Consider the following 20,981-nt stretch of genomic DNA (forward strand, 5'->3'; position numbering starts at 1 on the left):
GGCTCTAAAATATAAGCTAAATATTAGCTATCATCATTAAAAATCTAATATAAAAACTCTTTATGTAACTAAAAACTTTGCAAACAACTTGTTCAATGTCAAGTCATAAAAAGCTATCTATTTGATTTTAACTTTTGTATTTTAGAATTTGCAATTGTTTAATCTTTACTCTAAAATATAAAGTATTGTTGCTTTTAAAAAATTTAAGCTACTACTATTTAATTGCTAGTTAAAACAATTCTTTATATGAACAATTACAACTTTGCAGATATACTGTTCATGTACAATAATAAAAAAAATATTTTATTGAGTTTTAACATAAGTATTATTTGAACATTACCATTTTGATAGTATGTGTAGTTTGTAACAAAACTAAAACCTAAAGAAACACCAGTAGTTTTATACTAGTAAAAATATTCTTAAACCTAATACTAAAAATGGATAAAAAAACTTGTGTTTTAAAAAACCTGGAAAATTTTCTAACAAAGCAGTAACCAACATTATCTTTTCAGTAATGTTATAAGATTGGAAACATTTCTTTACCTTAAATTTAGTTTTCTATTTAATAGGGATTAAAGTTTATGTACTTTTAAAAAACCTAGAAAGAAATTAGAAAACTTTGCAAAAACTAAAATAAAAATAGTTACCATTCTCTTGTACCAAACATTAATAACTTTAAGCAACAGTAAGGTACAAAATAATTAATCTTTTGATAAAAGTTACTAAAATATACCTTTGTAAAGTCCTTAAGGACTGCCACACACGCATGCTAGTTCAGACTAGCTTGGTTATTTTTCAAGCTAATTTTGTTTTGAGTATTCTTTTTAAAACTCAGCTTAATTTTTATAATATAAAAATATAATGTTTAGTAAAGACCATTTTGTGTTGATTTTTAAAGTTTTTGTTGATTACATTTTTGTTGATTACATTTACGTTTACTTAATCGATTAGTTAATTAATTTGTAAAATTTTTGTATATATACTTGTTTTGTTTTATTGTATTGTTTCAATTCTAATTTCCCTGAAGAGAATTTGACGAAATATATTGGATAGAAAAAAAATTTGAGTGTTCATTTATTCATTAAAATTAATAAAAATAGTCTGATGTTTAAATTATTAAAAATATCAAAATAATCTTTTTTTGTTAAAGTAAATATATTTTACTTGGTTTTAAGTAGTTTTATTATTGTTATGAACTGTTTGAGCATTCAAGCTTCATTAACAGTAATTTTTCAATGTTGGCTTTTGATACTTTTTTTTTCAGATTTATGAATAACTCAGTCTAGTTTTTACTTACTAAGACTGATTATTTTGCCTTAAAGATGGACAACCTTGTGTTACAGAATAGAACTTTAAGTTTGGCAAATAAAACATTTAAATTTCTTTAGACAAACATATTGAAAAACAATTGGTCAAAACAATAAAAAAATACAAGAGTTTCTTAAAGCTCAAATCTTTAAACTGAACATCTTTGTAAGATTCACCTATAAAAAACAAACTATTTTTTCGTGAAGATTATATCTAAGACAAAATTTTACATATAACATTTCAATTTTAGTTAGTTTTAATAGAGAAACTACAAAATAAAAATATTTAAGAAAGTGCTAATTTGTAAAACAATTCTTTTTAGAAATTAAAAAGTGTATAGTTTTTGCTATTAAAACAAGAAACCTTGTTTCATCTAAACAAACTTAATTAATATTAATACATTAATTTTTTAAAAGTTCTTTTTAGTTCTTTTTAGTAATTGCAAAGTTAACAAAGCTTAGCTAATGTTTTACTATACTTAAAAAATCCTGACAACAGTAGTGTTTAATATAAATTATTAACATTTACACAGTATAAGTTAGCAAACTAGGTAAATTTAACTTATTTTTAATTATTTTTGTAAGTTTTATTAAAAAAAGATGTAAGATTATCAATGATTTTAAAACTTTCAAAAGCTGCCCAGTAAATGACTGAAAAAAGTCTTTACACACTTTATTATTCATTTTATTTATTCTTTTAAGTGAAACTAGTTTTATTATCGTTAAAATGCTTTCTATTTTCTTAAAATGTTATTTAGAATAATTAAACTTATATTTTGATATTTTTTTTGTAAAATACATGATTATAATGTGAATGTTTAACTACTCTTAAAAAAGGTCTGCTTGCAGTAAAGTAATTTATAAGCTTATTACTGTTCACATTTAAATGAAAAAAAAAAACTTACTATGAAGCAAATTTGCCTTTTGCATAATAAAAAAAGAAACAAAATTGACTAGTAGTTTATTAGAATCACTAAGGTTTTAAAGATTTTTTTGAATGTTTTTGTTTTATGTTAAACAGTTCTTTTATTTTTTTACTTAACTCAATGTTTTAAACTTAACCATATAATAACTCAATATATTAAGTGTTAAATTTACCAGAACTACTGCTTAGCAAAACTTACAATTCAAAAAAAAATATTATTTACTCAATATAAAAATTTTATTAGATTCTACAAAGTTCTACATGTTTATTTTTAACTTAAGTTTTGACCTGAAATTTGTTCTAAAATAATTTTTGATACTTTGTCTATTGGACACTTAAGCTTTTATACAGATAATCTTTTGACGTGCACGTTTTAAGTCTAACAACTATATGTCCTTAAAATAAATTACAGTTTAAGTGATTCAAACTATGTTTTGCTACAAAGCTATGCTTAACAAACCACAAATTACAAAAGGATGTATCTATAAAAAAATCAAAGTTAATTTTTTATACCTACTTCAAACGTATTCAATTTCAAAAGATACTTAAAATCTAGGCTGCAAAAAATTTTTAAGCATAAAGTTCTAGGAGCTCTATTATTAGACAATAAACAGCATTTTTGAAACTTAAATTTTTTGTTGCTTTTTGCAGAAATTGCTTCAATCTCTATTGCATAAATTGTTATTTACCTTATTTTTTTTCAAAATATCAAAAGTTATGATAAGTTGTGTGCAATTTTTAAATGCCATGAATCACCATCTCTTGTATCTTGTTGTAAAAATAATTTCTCTGAGTTTGTTAAATAATTATCAAATATTATTATATAATTATTTACCACTTTATCAGTAAAAACTAAGGTTTCTTATGCTTTAAATCCTAAAAAAGGACCAGGCCACATACAAAAAAAAAGAATGACTTATTCAACCTGCCTGTTAAAGCTAATTATAATAAAGAGATCTAGCAAATTTTTTTGAAAGTAATTCAATGCTTTTTTTTTAACCCTAGACTGCTGTCATTTTCTTCTTACCTTACCTCCATGACAAAAATTAGATAAAAAGATTACTTAGACTTTAAAGCAATAGTTTATGACATAAGTGTTATCGTCAATGTTGCCAAACGAAGCCCTAAACTGTGCAGTAATTTTTTAAGTACTTCAAGAAGTGAAGAGATGTCTAATATTTATCTACAAATTATTAACAAGGATAATAAGGAAGTGAAAAACCTCAAAAAAAAAGCATGATTTTAGAACCAAACTAGTGTGAAAACAATTTTATCATTTTTTGTTTATAATAAATATTTGATGTTGTTGTTAAATTAGGGGCAGAACTCTAAATTGCTCTTTAATATATTTTTTAGAAATGTATTAACAACTTCTAAAAGTTATTGGAAACTGAAAAAAAAAGAAAAAAAAAATTAAAACAAAACTGTGACCCCACTCCTTTAGCGTTTTAAAAGTATGTTCAATATTTTTTTCCTCTTGATAGTGCTTGTTAATAAAATGTTGAATCAAAACAAGCTTGTTGGAACTTTTTGAAATACGTTGTCAATTTGAATAACAGTTTTTCATTTTTAGAAGAAATATAAAAAACATGGACATGGAACTTGTGATCACCTACTGATTAAAAAGAGATAATATACCATTAAAGTGCACACATTGATTTTATTTGTAAAATCATTTTGATTTTTAGTCTACAATTTTGAACTTAATTAGTAATAAATATCTTTTTTGCTAGATATGTTTTCACTAGTTCACCTTTGTAATAAGACTTTAAAAAAGCACCTCTAAAGTTTTGGGGTTAGCATATAGAATATAGTTTTAAATTGTTTTATTTATTATGTTTTAGCTAATTTCAATAAGTTATCATTCTTATAACCACTTTATTTATACTATCTTTAGAAAAATGCTTTTTTTATTTATCTTAAATAAATTGATTCTTTCCAAATATATTTATTTTTTCACTTTTTAGATTAACCTTAATTATACTAGTAATTCGTATGTAGTAATATTTATAATTGTAAGTACTTATGTTTCTTTGAAAAAATTATCTACTTTTATAATTTTATTAAGCTAACGTTATTTTTTCAGATTATGTGCTAGAAAAAAATAAAAAACTATTTAAATGTCTGCTAGAACATCTACTTTTAAAAAGCTTCTTCTTTTAAGTCTATGGAGTCTTTCACTATACATCACATACTTTTATGGATTAAATACTTCTTTGGTCGAAAAAAGATCACAGCTACTAGCAAGTAGTCCACTTGTAAGTTTTTGATAGTTTTTAAAGTTTTCATTTTACTTGATTTTTATCATTTTTATACACTAAATACATAAAAAATAACTTATGGCAAATTTTCTTGAAATTATAAAAATACTACTAAAAATTTTCAATTAAAAACCTCAAACTTTCAGGAAATGTTTTTTGCAACAATAAGAAATAACAAAATTATCTAAACAAACTAAATATATTACCAAAAGGTAAATAAGAATCATTATTGTTAAATCTATAAGTTTTAATTTGAAAAATTTAGAAGTTACTTAAAAATCTTTAACATAGACAGATTACTAGTGAAATAGTCTTTTTAAATCCTGGTTTTTAAGAGAAGTTTATTAAGCTCTTCAACTTTGATTTATAATATCTTAAAAGTAATTTTAGATTTAAAACAAGAATATTAAGAAGCATAGATAGCTTTATCATCAATGAGAAAAATTAAAATAAATAAAATTTACTTATTCTTTATCCTTAACTAGTAAAATCTTTGAAATTTTTAGTATTTAAGTGAGACGAGTATTTAGTAATGAAAAAATTACTTATACCTTTTAAACTTAGTTTTGCTAAATATTGTAACAACTCATGTATTGTTAGATTTTTTTAAGCTAGGAGTATCAACTATATAGGAAACATTTATGCTAGAAATTGAAATTTTTAGAATTTTTAAGATTCTATATCAAATGGTTAAATAGTTAAAACAAAAATGAGTCTAAATTTATTTTATTCGGAAAAATATCTATGACTATAAAAAAAAACTAGGGTAAAATTTTCTTTTTTTATAAAATAATAAATTAAAAAATTTCAAAACTACTGCTCAAAGATTTTGGAAGAAGGTAAACCAATAGTGTTAAACTCTTTTTCAGTTCGCTTCTTCCATAGAAGTTGTCAATTTTTTTTTGAACATAAGGTCAAAGATTAATTTACGCGTAAGTTTTTCCTAAAAAGTTTTCTCCAAATTTCGATAAATCATTTAATCTGTTTATAAACACTTAAAACTTATTAACTTAAAGCAGGGGTCGGCAGGCAGTTGGTGCTCGCGGGCCAAATTTCAAGTTTCCAAAATCTTCGCGGGCCGCAGTTTTAGTTTTAGTGACATTTGAATAATATTTTGGTTTTATTTTTAGTCACATTTAAGAAAGTTTTACTGTTGTTCACTTTATTAATTTTAATGATAGTTAGCTACACATAGAATGCCTATTTTAATTATAAATAATTATTGGAGTAACAGTTACATTGACAAATGTACTTAAGTCTTAATTAACTCTGTACTTTTTTTAACATAATTAAGGCTCGAATACTCTAATAAAGTACCTTATTAGTAATTAATTAGCTTTTAACATGGTTTCCACTTTAAAAAAAGTTCAAAAACTTGCAACTAACCAAGCTCAGATACCTTGCTAAAACATCATCAGTATTAAAATTACACAACATATAAGTAGACCAGAAAAAATTACAATTAGTAAACTACACTAAAGTCATAAAAAATGTTCTGAGAATTCGAAGATTTATTAAAAATGTTTGAAATAAAAGTTTACCTGAGTTTCTTTTAAATGTCTCAAACAGGTTTAACCTAGTTTGAATTTTTCAAATTTTTAAACTAGACTGTATGTTTAGCAACCTTTTTTAAAATAAAGTCACAAAATAAAGAAATAACGAAGTATACTGACAATAAATTAAATATATAACAAATATAATGTCATAAGTCAGCTTGAATGGACAATTACGTTTTTTAAACATTTTTAACAGAATTTAAAAATTTATTAAGCCAAAAATAAAGTAGAAAAACTTAATTTTTATTGCACATTATAGCAATTCTTTATCTGCAATAAAGATGTTGTATTTAAAGAGTAAATGTAAAATATAAGACGAGCTATAAAAATTAAAAAACATTACTTAGGAGTTATTGCGAGAAACAAAAAAAAACAAATAGCTATAGTCAGTTTCAACAAAGCAACAGAGCAGAGTAATTACAGACTGATCAGAAAAAACTGTTAAGGAAAGTTATAAAGTAGCAAAAGTAATTACCAAAAAAAAGATACCGTTTAGAACTTTTTTAAGAATTTATGTTGGCGGTAGTAAAATATTTTTGTTCTTTTCTTCAATGACAACAATTAGTCGTGTTTATTAAATCTCTGAAGATTATAAAGCAGCATAAATCAATCTGTTCAGATAAGAGAATAGGTACAACAAATATTGCTCATCTGAGAGTTTTTATTAGAGGTGTTTTTACTGACTTTGATTATTTAGAAAAGATTCTAGGTTAAGTTCAAATGTACAATAATAGGTTAAGGCGTTTTAAAAGCAAAGATGCAATGCACTTACATAAAGTTTTAAAAAATATAATTTTCTGCTTCTTTTTTTGGTATAAAATTAAATTACATGTAATAAAAAACTGTCTTTAATAATATAGCAATACTAAATAGATACTGTTAAGCTACTTTTAGTGTGTTAAAAAAAAAGTATCTATTAAGTAAATTTTTTGTGTCAAATCGAAATTTCATTACTTTACACGTAAAAAATTGTTTAAAATTCCATATTTTTTTATAAGTTCTCAAATTCAAAGTTTTTCCAGAAATATTAAGCATAAATTTTCAAATTCCAAGCTTTTCCGGGACTTAAGTTTTTTGGCAAAATTAATTGTTCACACCTATATGTATAAAATTATACAAATAAAATTTAAAATTTTATCAGCTGCAAGACTTAAAGTTTATTATGTTTTATAATTCAAACCAACACTGTAAATTGAATAAAACATACATCATAAATTTAATTTGCCACTCTTAAAGCAAAAACGCCAGCCTAAACGACCACAAACTAGCCTAATATTTTAGTATACAAATATTTATTAAAACTAAAAAATGACTAAATTGACTTGAGATTTGAAATCTACAGATAGTCATAGTTTAAGTGTGTGGCAATGTTTAGTTGTTTATTTGCGCTTGAATTTTAACTACTTTGATTAACAATATACAAACCTTATAAATTTACCATCCCTAAATTTAATTTGTATTAAATAAACAGTAACTGTATATATTAGTTCATAAAAATTAACCTAGTTTGTTGAAAAAACATTGTTTTGTATATTATAATGTATACCTATTAAAAAATCTTTTAACTTATATCATGTATTGTTTTAAATGTGTCTTTACACACCTAGATACTACATGTATGTGTAAACAATAATTTTAGAAAATTTTGAATTAACTAAACTAAATCTAGTTTAAGTATTAAATAAAACTTGTTTAAAAATGGGAACCGCTCATTTCCAACCCGCAATCATTAGCCACCCGATCAAATCCGATAACCGCTTACCAACAAAGGATTAGGGGTAACAGTAATAATAAAACATAAACTAATAATAAATATAAATAAAACAAAAATATTAGAAAGAAAAGTAATAAATAAAAAAAGTTAAAAATATTTTCGAGTGGGAAATGATTCTAGTGGGAATTGTCAATATGCTGATTAAAATATGAGTATCTTTGTACATTTGTGTGCATAGGAATTAATTTAGAATGCTAAAAAAATTTAGAAAAAAATCTAAATGTGTAAAAATCAAATAAGATAAACCTTTTTTCTTACTAATATGTAATTTTAATGTTTTTGTGCACTCTTAAGTATAACTTTTAGTAATAAAACATCTATAAAAGAAACTAAGTTTTAAAAAACATGTAAAAAACACCTAAATTTGCTGTTGTAAGAAGAAAATTATGATAAAACTGAGAAAAAACCTGGTGGAATGCTATTCTGCTTTTTATTACATTTGTAATCTGATACTGTAAATTTTTTTAATTGTTTTAAAATGTTAAACAGGGACTTAAAACATAACTAATAAAATTAAACAAAAAACCAAGTTAAGTCTAACTTAAAAATTTTTTTTTGTTCAGCGGGCCACATTTACATGCTCGCGGGCCACAAATTTTTCTTCCGCGGGCCGCATTCCATTAAAAAAATAAACGTGCTCACGGGCCGCAGATTTACCCTTCGAGGGCCGCATTTGGTCCGCGGGCCGCAGTTTGCCGACCCCTGACTTAAAGCATACTTAAAAATCTAATTCAACTCAGTTTTAATAAACTCTTTAAATGTAAAACAAGATTTCTATAGATTTGAAAAAATATATTTTGTTTGTTAAAAAAGAAAAGTATTTGAAAATAAAAATAAAATATGGTATACATTATTCTATTTTATTACATTTATAAAAGTGCTTGTACACTCTTCAAAAAACTTAAAATCTAATCTCAATATTTTACGATCTATTTAGGCTTTTATAACACTTTTATCTTAATTTCAGTTATGTTAAAAATGTACAAAATAACACCTTTTCATTTATGACCATGAATGAATTTTCTGTTTAAAACTATAGAACTATAGTTGTTATTAGGACATTTAAAAATCAGAAAAACAACCTGAAACACTTAGTTCCCTTGAAAAGTATTCTAACGTAATCAAAAACATATTTGTAACACAATATATACTTATATTACTTAATGCATTTACAATTTTAGTAATTTAATCATATTTTTTTTAAATGTCAACTATAAGTAATATTTATTTTAATTTTAACTAACACTAAGTTAGATTATAGTTTTTTTTCACAGGAAATTGGAGGAGTTAAGTACGATAGGTTTACACCAATCATTTTTGTTGGTGGGATGCCAAGAAGTGGAACCACGTTAATGCGAACCATGCTGGACGCTCATCCCGAGGTCAGGTGTGGCCAGGAAACAAGGGTCATTCCTCGGTTGCTTGGCATGCGCAACATGTGGACCAAGTTTGTTACTTGTGATGTTATAAACTTCCTTTTAATCTCCGAAGAAATTTGATTACAAGTCTTGAACAATTTAAGTCTTGTAAGGTCAGAACACATTTAAAGAAGTTGTTTTAGTTTATGAAAAATAAATGCTATTATTAGTTTAATGTTATAACTAAAAGAAATGTCAACACATTGTTACACAATTGGTAACACAAATTTTAATTTTTGAACTATCTTTTTATAGTTGTACTTTTTCCTTGTACAACTATAGGTTTGAAAAAGAATAGCTTGTAGTTTAAAAAATATATAATTTGGTTTTGCAATGTTAGGTCACAGAAAGAAAGTTTAAGGTTGATGGAAGCGGGAGTTACTCCTCAAATTCTTAATGAAGCCATCACCTCCTTTATACTTGAAATAATTGTTCGCCATGGCAAGCCTGCCAAGTTTCTTTGCAACAAAGATCCTTTCACACTCAAGTCTACTGTGTTAGTGATTTAGCTTGTTTTGATACTTTTTTTATAAATTAAAAAATCCTATAACTATTTTTTTAAGAAAGATGCTTCTATGTTTCGACTATGACTGTCGATTTAGAATAAACTCTCAAAAATAGCCCATTCTAAATTTTAATGTCCTGCTAAAATAGATATATTATTTAAGTTGATTTTTTATTTTACACGTAATTCATTAACTATGTACTAGATAGGTTTTTTAAACTTTCTTTATTTTTTCTTAAGCTAATGTACTCTTCTACTTTAGCCAATTTACCTCAAATTATTTACTATTTAATTCACAACGTTTTATAATATGATAATAATTAAATTAAGTTTTGATTTTATCGAAGGTATAAAAATTATACTTATACTGGAATTCCACTTTAAACAAATTGACTTAACAACTGTTCTACTTGAAGCTGTGAAATATGTCTATCAACAATTCTTATTTTTTATACAAACTGTATTTTTAAAATAATTTTTGCTAATGTTTATTACAAAAATTTTAAGTATATTGTACTTGTTACACAAGATAAATTAAGCTAATTGTATTATACATAAACGAAGGACATGTTATTATGTATAAAAACTACTTATAAATGGTTACATGACAATTCAATTTCCGACAACTTGAAATCTTAAAAATAGTTAAAAGACTATATCCCAAAAAGTAAAATAAGTTTGAAAAAAAAAAAAAGTACATATATAGATCAACAAAAAACATTGGCGCAAGTCAGCAGAGCAGAAGCCTGGACTTTCGTTTGCCGATGACGACTACAAGTTTTTCGGTTGTGACTGACTGATGAGTCCTAATAAGGACGAAACCGGTCTCAGTCTACCGAAACTTGTGGTCTGATGATCGAATTGGCGTGATCAACCCTATTACATATATAGATCTTATTAATATTAAAGGTTTTATACAAAGTTCTGATCGATAGTGCTCGACAAATCAAATTGGAGCTTAATATTTATTTATTTAATTATATAAAAACTATAATTCAAACAGCTGTTTCACACATTGAAATGTAAAATTTCATGTGATCTTCAGTGAGTTGTAGTTTATTATAATAGTAAACAGAAATTTCGATTTTAGAATTTTTTATGGTAATTATGACGTAGTAATGGTACAGTTTATTGTACGATTAGTTGAATTTGAAATACGCTGTAAATGTTATTCTATGCTTTTTAGGAAAGTTTAAAAAGGTTATTTTGGAAAAAATGTTTTAAGCTACAAAATTAAATGGGAAATATTAAACAGGACAAAATTAAAATTCAATACTAAATTCGGCTGCAAACTTTGTAACTTAGAAAAAATAGAAATCGAAAAATCAGATAAGAACGTAACACTAAACAAGAAAAGCGAAAGACAAAACATATGCATCCATTATCAAAAATACTTTTTTAACAAAATTAAAACCAACTAAATATTAAAACAAAATAAAATCGAAGCGGCAAACACGAGTATTTTATAGCATTTTATAACATTTTTCCCAACAGCCTAAAAAATTTTTCTAATAGCTTAAAACATTTTTTCCAAAATAACCTTTTTAAACTTTCCTAAAAAGCATAGAATAACATTTACAGCGTATTTCAAATTCAACTAATCGTACAATAAACTGTACCATTACTACGTCATAATTACCATAAAAAATTCTAAAATCGAAATTTCTGTTTACTATTATAATAAACTACAACTCACTGAAGATCACATGAAATTTTACATTTCAATGTGTGAAACAGCTGTTTGAATTATAGTTTTTATATAATTAAATAAATAAATAGATCTTATTAATATGTACATACCACTTTTTATTTTTCGCAAAATCTTAAATATTTTCAAAGATATTAAAAAATTACTAAAAATAACTATGTTTTTTACTATATTTAAGCTATATCTTTAAAGTATTTAATGTTTTGCAAAAAGAAAAAAACGGCTTGTAGATATTAATAGGACCAACATATATATTTTTTATATATGACAAATATACACAACTTTTTGAGTTGTGGCCCTTTCAATTTTTTTTAAGAATTTGAATTGTCCGAATTTAAATAGCCATGCACCCCTTTTTGATATATAGATTTAACAAAAACATAAATTTATATTAACAATATAATCTCAGTTAGTTTTTTAGAGACTATTTGTAGTTTTTTTTTACTTTTATGCTAGATTAAAGTTTTTGACTTAAGTTTAAAATAGCATAATAAATTTTTGATTAGTAGTTTATTCAAAGTATATCTTTTAAATTTGAAATCTTTATGTTTAAAGCGAATCCTTTTAAATAAACTTATTAAATTTGGAAAATATTGTAGACATTAATAACAGCTAAATTATTTAATAAAATTAAATAGCGTTTAAAGTCAGTTTGTATTTTTTATAAAAAATGTAAAGAACTTACCTTACAGTAAAATATATGTTATAATTTAGTTTCACAATAGTATAAGTAAGTTAAAAAGTGAAAATTTCTACCGCTTCTTCCATTTCAAGAGATAAAAGCCAACTTGTTTAGTTTATTAATTTTTCTTACACGTTTAGACTTACTTTGGTAATTATCATATTAGTAGTGTTAACTGTAAGTGAGTTAAATAATTATCAGAAACTAAAGTTACATACGCTTAAATTTTAATCAATTAACTTAAGATTTTGGACTAAATGTTTAGTTTAACTTTGTATAAATATATTAAAATTTTAATGTGCTTAATACTTGCATTATTTGTATATGTGTTTTATATATTGATTTTAAGTTTTACTTAATTAGTATAATATTTATAATCTAGTAGTTACTCCTATTTTGTGTATTTTTAGTATTTGATACTAATTTTACTCACTTATTAGAGTTTATTACTTTAATAGTTGATAATAACTCAAATTTTAACGCATAAATAATTAATTAAACTGCATAATTTAATTTCTATATGTTTAATTGTATTCGAAAGTTAATGTATCTCCACTAGCTTTTTATCATACAACATTAAAAGCTTTTGACCTTGTCTTAGGTAATAAATGGTTAAAGCCCATTTATGTTTTACATGGAAACTTTCGAATAACCCTAAGCTTTTTTTTTACCAACTTGTTTACTAAACTGAAATTTCGTTTTGAAAAACTGCGAATTTTGGGCCAGATCAAACAAAAGTTCACCTGCTAGTTCTCTTCATAAGCCTTGCTTCTATTAGTACTTTTATTGCCATTCAACCACTGCCAAGTGCTTTGTGTTGTTGGCACAACGATGCGAATCGATGCGAATGTTGTGTTTAGAAACTTTTATTAGATGCTCATTACATGAATATTTCATGACGGCAATGTTTCCTTTTCATTAACTTTTTTCTGCCAAGCATATACGAGCTGAATTATTTTATAAGCGCGTGTTTTGATTCTGTCGGTTTTTATGCTGCATGCTTTCGAGTTCGCTCAACCTTGAGAGCAGTAGTGAGTTACTTAATAACACACTAAAAAAAGTATACATAAACAGATTATTTTTAACTTCGTACTGTTATGAAAATCCCTTGAGTATTAAAACAGCTGTTTTTATTTTCCAACAAGTGTTATGTAATAACTTAAGTATTTTAGATTAAAAACATTTACAGCTTTACTCTCTGTCTAATTTGTTGATGTAAAATATGAAAAATTACCGTATGTTAAACATCTCAATTATTTTATTTTTTTTTGTAAATAAAGTTTTTAATAAAACTAAATTTGGAGAAGAACTTTTCTACTTGTTATCATGATTAATTATAATCTAAAGAATATCTTATTGATGTAATTTTTTTTTAATGTAATTTATGCTCAAAAATCGGTAAATTTTTTTTTTAAAGACCACTTCTAAAGTTATGCTCCGCACATTAGTTTTTAGTCTGAAATTTATTTCTAGATAAAATGACATTTTATTGACTAGTGTGGTTTATATTTTTAAAAACTAAATTTAAGTGTTAAAACAACTTCTTGAAAAAACAATCTAAATCAAACAAACAATGCTCTAAATATTTTTTTTTACTTTAAGGTATTTGTACAAGATGTTTCCCAACAGCAAGTACATATTCATGGTGAGGGACGGGAGGGCGACAACCCACTCAATCATCAGCAGGCACGTCACTATATCCGGATTCAACTTGAACAGTTACAGGTTTGTTTATTGTAGGTTTCAGATAAAAAAGTCTAATTTTTACCTAATCTTATAGTTTATTTTTATTATTTAAAATGTTATATATGTTAAAATATGTATGTGTGTTAAAAACAGAGACGTGATAACAAAGTGGAACAAAGCCATGGACGCAATGTACCAGCAGTGCCAGCAGGTCGGACCGGAAATTTGCCTGATGGTCCATTACGAGAAGCTGGTACTCCACCCGATGGCGCAAACGAAGAGGATCATGGAGTTTCTCAACATCCCGTGGAGTGAGAGCATGCTCAATCACGAGCAGCACATCGCCAACATTTCACTTTCAAAGTATTTTTTTAGTTTTCGCCCTACTACTTGAACGTTTTACTATGGTAGTTTTATTGTATATTGTTTTTAGTATTAATTTAATTGATAAATCTAATACTACTTATGATTTTAGTAATTAATCAAACAATCAAATTACTAAACTTAATCAAAGAAAAATAAGTATTGGTATTTTTTATCCAAAAAAATCAATGACTAGTTGTAATGTTTTTTACCTGTAGATTCGTATGATCTTTAAGTATTATCTTTTAAGTTTAACGATGAGAATACACATTATACAATTAAAAACTGTAACTTAATAAAAATTTATAAAATCAAAAGTAGTTTTTTCAAAGATCGATATATTCCATCTGCAACTCATCATTGTTAAATAAATCTGGCATAGTTCACTGTTTACATTATAAACATTTTTTTTAAACATATTAATCTGAATGCTTTTTTTTTTCAAACTCATGAAAGGTATAAAACATTTATGAATTTTTTCCTTAAATGATTTTTGTTCAAAGTATGTTTTTATAATCATCATCGTTATTAATTAGACTTTCCTTTACATTTTTTTTCAAATATTATCATTATATTTTGAGTTTTTGTCCTTAAAATTTTTATAAAAATTCGAATTGTAATGCAATGTTAAAAAGAGAAAAATATTGAGAAAATAACAGATTGAGAAACGACAAAACAGAAACGGCTAAATATGTTTGGGATATTATGTAAAAATTGAAACTTCTTTTCTATAAAATTATAAAGCAAAGCTAAACATATTTTACAGCTTAACTTACAATTATTACTTCTACTTTGATATATTTAGTACAAAACTAGTAAATTAAAACTTTAATATTTGCAGATAAGAAATTTTTATATAATAAGATATTAAAAACGAGTGTTCAGTAACTTTAGTCAAAATATAATCTACATGTAAACAACGTGTTGAACTCAATATATAAAAGGCCTAGATATACAATAGGTGTGATTTTGAGGCCACGTTGTTAAGCGGACTTTTACTGTAATAATAATCTGTTTTAGTTTACTAATGCAAGTTTTAACTTTTATGTTTGATTTTTGTATCCTGTATACTTTGTTTATATATTATATATATACAATATTGTTCATAATTTATAATATTTTAAATATTATTGTTATATATGTATACTTTTACATTTGATGCAGCATAATAATTATATGCATAAATTTGATAAATTACAAGATTGAAATTTTGAAGTACAGTGCTTTTTTTTTCTAAAAGTGCATCGTTTCAGCGTGGAGCGATCAACGGACCAGGTGATAAAGCCTTTGTACTTGGAAGCTCTGACGTCATGGTACGACAAGTTTCCCAATGACGTGGCAAGTGATATGCCAAAAATCGCGCCGATGCTGCAAGTACTTGGTTACGATCCGTCCGACATGCATCAGACGTACGGGGTGCCCGATCAGTTCGTGCTGAACAAAGTTTGTTGAAATTATGTTTTGTGTGTTTTGCTGAGTGCTCTTAACGAAGTTTATAAATACTTTTTAATTTACGCTTCAAGCTGGCGAGAAAAAATCGTCACTAAGTAGTACAGAAAAAGTTTGCTTAGCTAATTTTATGCTTAAATAAAGCTTGTTTTACAATTTTATTTTTATGTTGTTTCTTATTTAGAATTCAAAATGTTTTTTTTTTGAATATAGCTTTAGTCATTACTTGTACCTTTTTATAGTTAAAATGTAATTAGTATTGGTATTTATTTTTAGGAAAGAGTTATAATCTTTAGGATTTGTATTTTAGTTTTTTTTTTATATGTTTTTTCCGAATAATTTTTTGTTTTTATGTTTTATTTTATATATAATAGATTTATATCTTTTTAGATTGAAGTATTAAAGTTTTTTTTTTATCCATTATAACTATTTTAAATTAAATATTTATAGATTTTTCATAAATATCTATTGCAAAGAAAGTAAACAATTATTTAAAGCTTTGCCTTGAAAGCGGCAAAGTTTCAATAGCTGAATTGTTGACAAAAAATCTGACATGAGCGTTAATATAGCTTTTGTTTATTTTCAAAAGTAATACTTTTTTAAAGAAACTTCATTAGCATCCTAGAAGTTTTTGTCTTTTAAACCAAAGTATCGATTTAGTGTTTTACTTAAAACAATATTTTCTGTTGATCTTTGTAAATAATAATTTAGACTTAAAAGAGAAGTATATATATATATATATATAAAAGTTTACAATAAATAGGAATTTTGAATGATTAGTTATATTTTATAAACATTTTATTAAATAACTTTTCAGACAAAAAACAAAAATGAACAAAGATAAATAAATGGCAATACGATGGTTCAGTATAACTCAAACATCTTTCTAATTATTCTACAAACTCATCAATGAAGTCTTCCGGACTAGTTTTAGTTTATCGTAGTATAATTTTGATAATTAGTTTTTATCTTTGTTTATTTACTATATTTACTAACATGATACAGTTCTCTAGTTTAAAACACCGCGAGTTAGTAATTTTATTTAGCAAATATTTCTACGACTGCAATTTTTTCACTGTGATTTATATAGTTTACTAGGTTCATTTCAAAATTAAATTCATAATCAGTTTGAAATTATAAGTAATAAGATTTTTATTTATTAATATTTTAATAAAACAAAATAATTTAAATAGCAACACCCATTAGTTGTTAACTTCAAAAAAAAAGTTGTAAAGTGGGCAAATAGTAGCTAACTATTTCTGAATTTGATGACGTGGTTGCATCAGCAATAGCCAATATTGCAATTATCAATTACTTATTTGTTCATTATAAATTTTGATTACTGCTAATAAAGGACTTCCTTGCAAAAAATATCTAATTACTTTTTGTTTCCTTTTGATTTTCAGCCTTTTACTATTTTTATACTTATTTAAAAAGCCGTGTATAAATTGAAATTGTAGTTGTTAAAATATTTCTTAAATGACTTATTTGTTTCTTAAAAAAAAACGATTTATTTAGATATTAATAAATTTACTTTTAATTATTTTATGTTAAAACATTAATGGATTTTTGTTGAAGTCATGGAAATTATTTTTTGACTATCAAGACACTTTTTGCCATTCAAAAACATTCAATCTATAAGTGTTAGTGAAATTTTTCCATGCTTAATGACAGACAAACGTAACTTTATTTCTAATACTTAAATGTTACTACTAAAAACTAGTTGTGCGATGTAAGCTCTTGATTTTAACTTTTCATAGAAACTGTAGTTGTTGTTTCATTTGCTTGTAGTTATTTATTACGATTTTAAAACCTTATTATAGAACTTGAAACGTTTGTTTTCACTAACTGTTTGTGCTTAGTTTTTTTATTATAAATTATGTAAAATTTAAAAAAAAATTAAGCTTATTTCAATATAATAGGTCTACTATTATCTTTAACAGTGTTTCTAAAAAAAGTAAAGTAGGTACAAACAATCAATAATGCACAATATACACTTTTACTGTCCTCTCCAAAGAAAGTTTAATAATTACTAGAAATACTTTTAAAATAGTTTTGCTTTATGTTTAATATTCAAACTCTACTTTGTTTATTTATTATGCTTGAAAATATTCAATAGTGACCTTTTTTTAATGAAAACACTATACTTTATTTTATATGTATAATACTATTACAGCTCATTTATTTTAGTAAGTTATGAAATTATTTTAACATTTGATACATTTAAATTATACTGAACTTAGCGTTATTATTTTGTGAGCTTTTTACAATTTTTGTATATTGTTTGTTATTGTTTTCTAAACTACTACAATTTATTTTTTGTACTTGATGTTAAGATATTTAGTCAACAATACTAAGTGCACATTTTTTTTTCAATGATCAAATTATTAAAAAAAGAAAAAAAAAAGAAAGAAAGATGACATGTCTTAGTTTAAAAGAAGTGATGCTCAATTGTTTGGTAAAGTTCGAACTAAAATGTTTAAACATAATTTAAAGTAAATTAGTATTGGTTTTATATGGTTAATTAGGTTTTAGATAAGCTTTAATAGTTTAATCATATTTTTGACATTTAGTACTATAAATAATTAAAATCATAGTTTTTAATCATTTTTAGCTAACAGTGTAAGCTTTTTAATAAAATCCGATGATTTTTCATTAAAAAAAATTCCATGAAAGTTTTTAAAAATTTATTAAAAAGAAAAGTATAATTATTTGTACTGTTTTCTCAATCTAATTAATTTATAATCAATTAAATCAAAAATTAACTATTTTTCATGTTTTTTTTTAAGTTTTGAGATTAAATGTGATTTTCACAACTTTCAGAAATATATTTTAGTAGATGTGCCTTTTACAAAGTGTTTTATTTGTACTTTATTTCTATACACATTTTACACAATTTTATATAGTTTAATATATATTCATTTAACAACAACATTCAAACAAGTATTTTAGCATTCTTATAAAGTTTAGCATTCGTCTTATAAAGTTTAGCAATTGTCTATATTTTGTTATCAATTTTGTTTGTTCTTTTTTTTGTTAATTTTATTCAAGTTATAATCCACATATTTGTTGCAATAATTTTGTCTAGCGGAAAGATACACTTCTACCTTGCTATGTATATGTTTTAAATAAAATATTAGAACTTATTCAGTAAAAACATCGTTTTTCTAATATTTACTTCTCTTGTGTTTTTGAAAAATATTTTTCATGTTTTGTTTTGTAAATTAATTAGTTATTACACAATTTATAGTTTACTAAAAGCACTTTAAAAAATTTTTAATTTATCTAAGTAAATAAAAAAAGATACTGTGTATTGTTTCAATTATCATCATAATTCCTGTTTATGTTAGTGTATTTTTGTAAACAAATCACAAACAATAAAGAATTTTCATTAAAAAATACTTGTAAATAATCTTTATAGTTCTATATCATAAAACATTTGTTTTTAAATAACTATTAAACAAGTAATAATTAATAAAATAAGTAATAAATTTTGAGGAATAGTTTTTTTTTCATAGTATCGTTTGTATATACTATTATTTATTTTTATAAAAAAAAACATACTAAAGATGTGTTTCAAACTTTAGTTTAAATACAACTAAACAATTTAATATTGTTTACTCAACATTAAAACTAATTAAATTACATATTTTGTTTGTATTGTTCGATTAGTTATTTTATTATATCATCAGCTTGAACTTATATTCATATTAAATACATTTTAAATTCCTTTTACATCAAACTTTCTATAAAGTTATACTTTAAAAAAAACTTAATTATATTTTGAAGTTTAGTTTTTATTTAGTTACTCAATTGTTATTTATATAACTAAGTACTATATAACAATAAAAACTAGTGTTAACAGAAATACGCATTCTAAATTTTTATAAATTATAATTTTTTTTTTTTTGAAAATTTCTATAGCAGCTTTACTAGAATATTATTTATTTTGATGTTTCTAAAATCAACTATTTCCAGTCATAGAAAAAGAACATAAATTGTATTTGAGAAGTCAATCTTAACACTATAAAGTTTAAAGTAAACTAACTTGTTAGCAAATTTTTAATGTTGTCGAAGAGCTGCTGATGAGGTTTTGTTTAGAAAAACCTGGATGCTTACTAATTAAGACTACAAAAAGGATAAAAAATTTTATAAATACTTTATATTACCCAAGTCCTAAAGTATAAACAATAGCTACTTGTTAAAAACAATCAAAATCAATTTAACATTCGAGATACAGTCAATTTAGTTAAAAGTCTCCGATTCAAACTGTGAAGGACAAATAATTTTACTGTAATTTTCTCATAAACTAAAAAGTTGCTTAAAATTTTACTATTTTAGCTTTTTTTATATAAAATATAATAAAGTTTGCATGTTTTAAAAGATATTATTGTCATTAATAAAATAAAGTAAATAAATATTCTAACTTTAACACTTTAACAAAAGTGTACAACTTAACTAAAAAAATTTTAAAATTATCCTTAAGTTATCTTCAAATATTTGAATGATAGAACCTGTATATTACTGTTTTGAGTTTGCAGTAGACTCTAAATAAAGTAAATCAAGTAAAAAGTGTTTTTAATTTTTCGTTTATACTTTCTCCTTACATAATGCATTTCTTGATCTGCCCAACTCTGATCCTTTTGTTTAGGCATCATAGCCTCTGTTTGTAAGGATGTAAATATGACAAAGTCGCAGCAAAATATTTTCAATTACCATAATAAAAAACTATCAATTTAAATTAAGTCTGAACGTATAATCAATTTACTTTATTGTTATATGTCAGCTGCATAGCAAACGGCCCATAATACAATTAAGTATTAGTTTAAATCAGGGTTTTCCAAAGCGGGCCAAGTGGCACAGAAGAGCCATGAGGTCATAATTTAAAACTGAAACTAGATTTTCTGAAGTTGATCATCAACAGCAAAAAAATATTAATAATACAAAAAACAACTAATGTTCGACTTCTTTACTATAGTTTCTACGCATTAAGCGTTTCATCAGAACAATAACAAAGCTATCAGCAAAATTTTTAAAAAGAATCACAAATATAAACTTTATGAGGTTTCAAATAATTTTAGTTAGCCAATATTAAAAACAGCTTCTGTACAACTTAACTTATTTTTTGTGTTGTTTGTTGTCTTTTAAGATATAATATTTTGGTTGTGAATACAGGGTTCTTGTTTTTTCTTTCTTTAGCAAACCCTTTTTCAATTTTATGTTTTGAATAAACATGTGCAATAATATATACTTTTTTTTATAGAAAAAAAAACAATAGGTTTATACGACCGTTTCGTATATGATATATATAACCTCATATAATCATCAGTTAAGCTTAAGTATATTA

The 20,981-nt window shown here is 24.3% G+C and overlaps 1 protein-coding gene across 1 annotated transcript; it reads left to right on the plus strand.

The window, feature by feature from the left end:
• Window positions 1-4,323: 4,323 nt before the first annotated feature.
• Window positions 4,324-18,275, plus strand: LOC145841863 (protein-tyrosine sulfotransferase 2-like). The gene is made up of 7 exons (XM_082949150.1): window positions 4,324-4,490; window positions 9,098-9,270; window positions 9,582-9,737; window positions 13,739-13,861; window positions 13,976-14,185; window positions 15,439-15,628; window positions 16,452-18,275. The coding sequence occupies exons 1-7, from the start codon at window positions 4,353-4,355 to the stop codon at window positions 16,476-16,478; spliced, it is 1,017 nt and encodes a 338-aa protein (XP_082805276.1). The 5' UTR covers window positions 4,324-4,352; the 3' UTR covers window positions 16,479-18,275.
• The last annotated feature ends 2,706 nt before the right edge of the window (window positions 18,276-20,981 follow it).

This window comes from Thalia democratica, chromosome 8 (assembly GCF_965202585.1).
Source record: "Thalia democratica chromosome 8, ktThaDemo2.hap1.1, whole genome shotgun sequence".
NCBI classification, from domain to species: Eukaryota; Metazoa; Chordata; class Thaliacea; order Salpida; family Salpidae; genus Thalia; species Thalia democratica.

Coding starts and splice junctions, on each gene's coding strand:
- LOC145841863 (XM_082949150.1), top strand. CDS start 4,353: ATGTCTGCTAGAACATCTACTTTTAAAAAGCTTCTTCTTTTAAGTCTA. Junction 13,862..13,975: donor TTCAACTTGAACAGTTACAG/GTTTGTTTATTG, acceptor TGTTAAAAACAG/AGACGTGATAACAAAGTGGA. Junction 15,629..16,451: donor ATCAGTTCGTGCTGAACAAA/GTTTGTTGAAAT, acceptor ATAACTTTTCAG/ACAAAAAACAAAAATGAACA.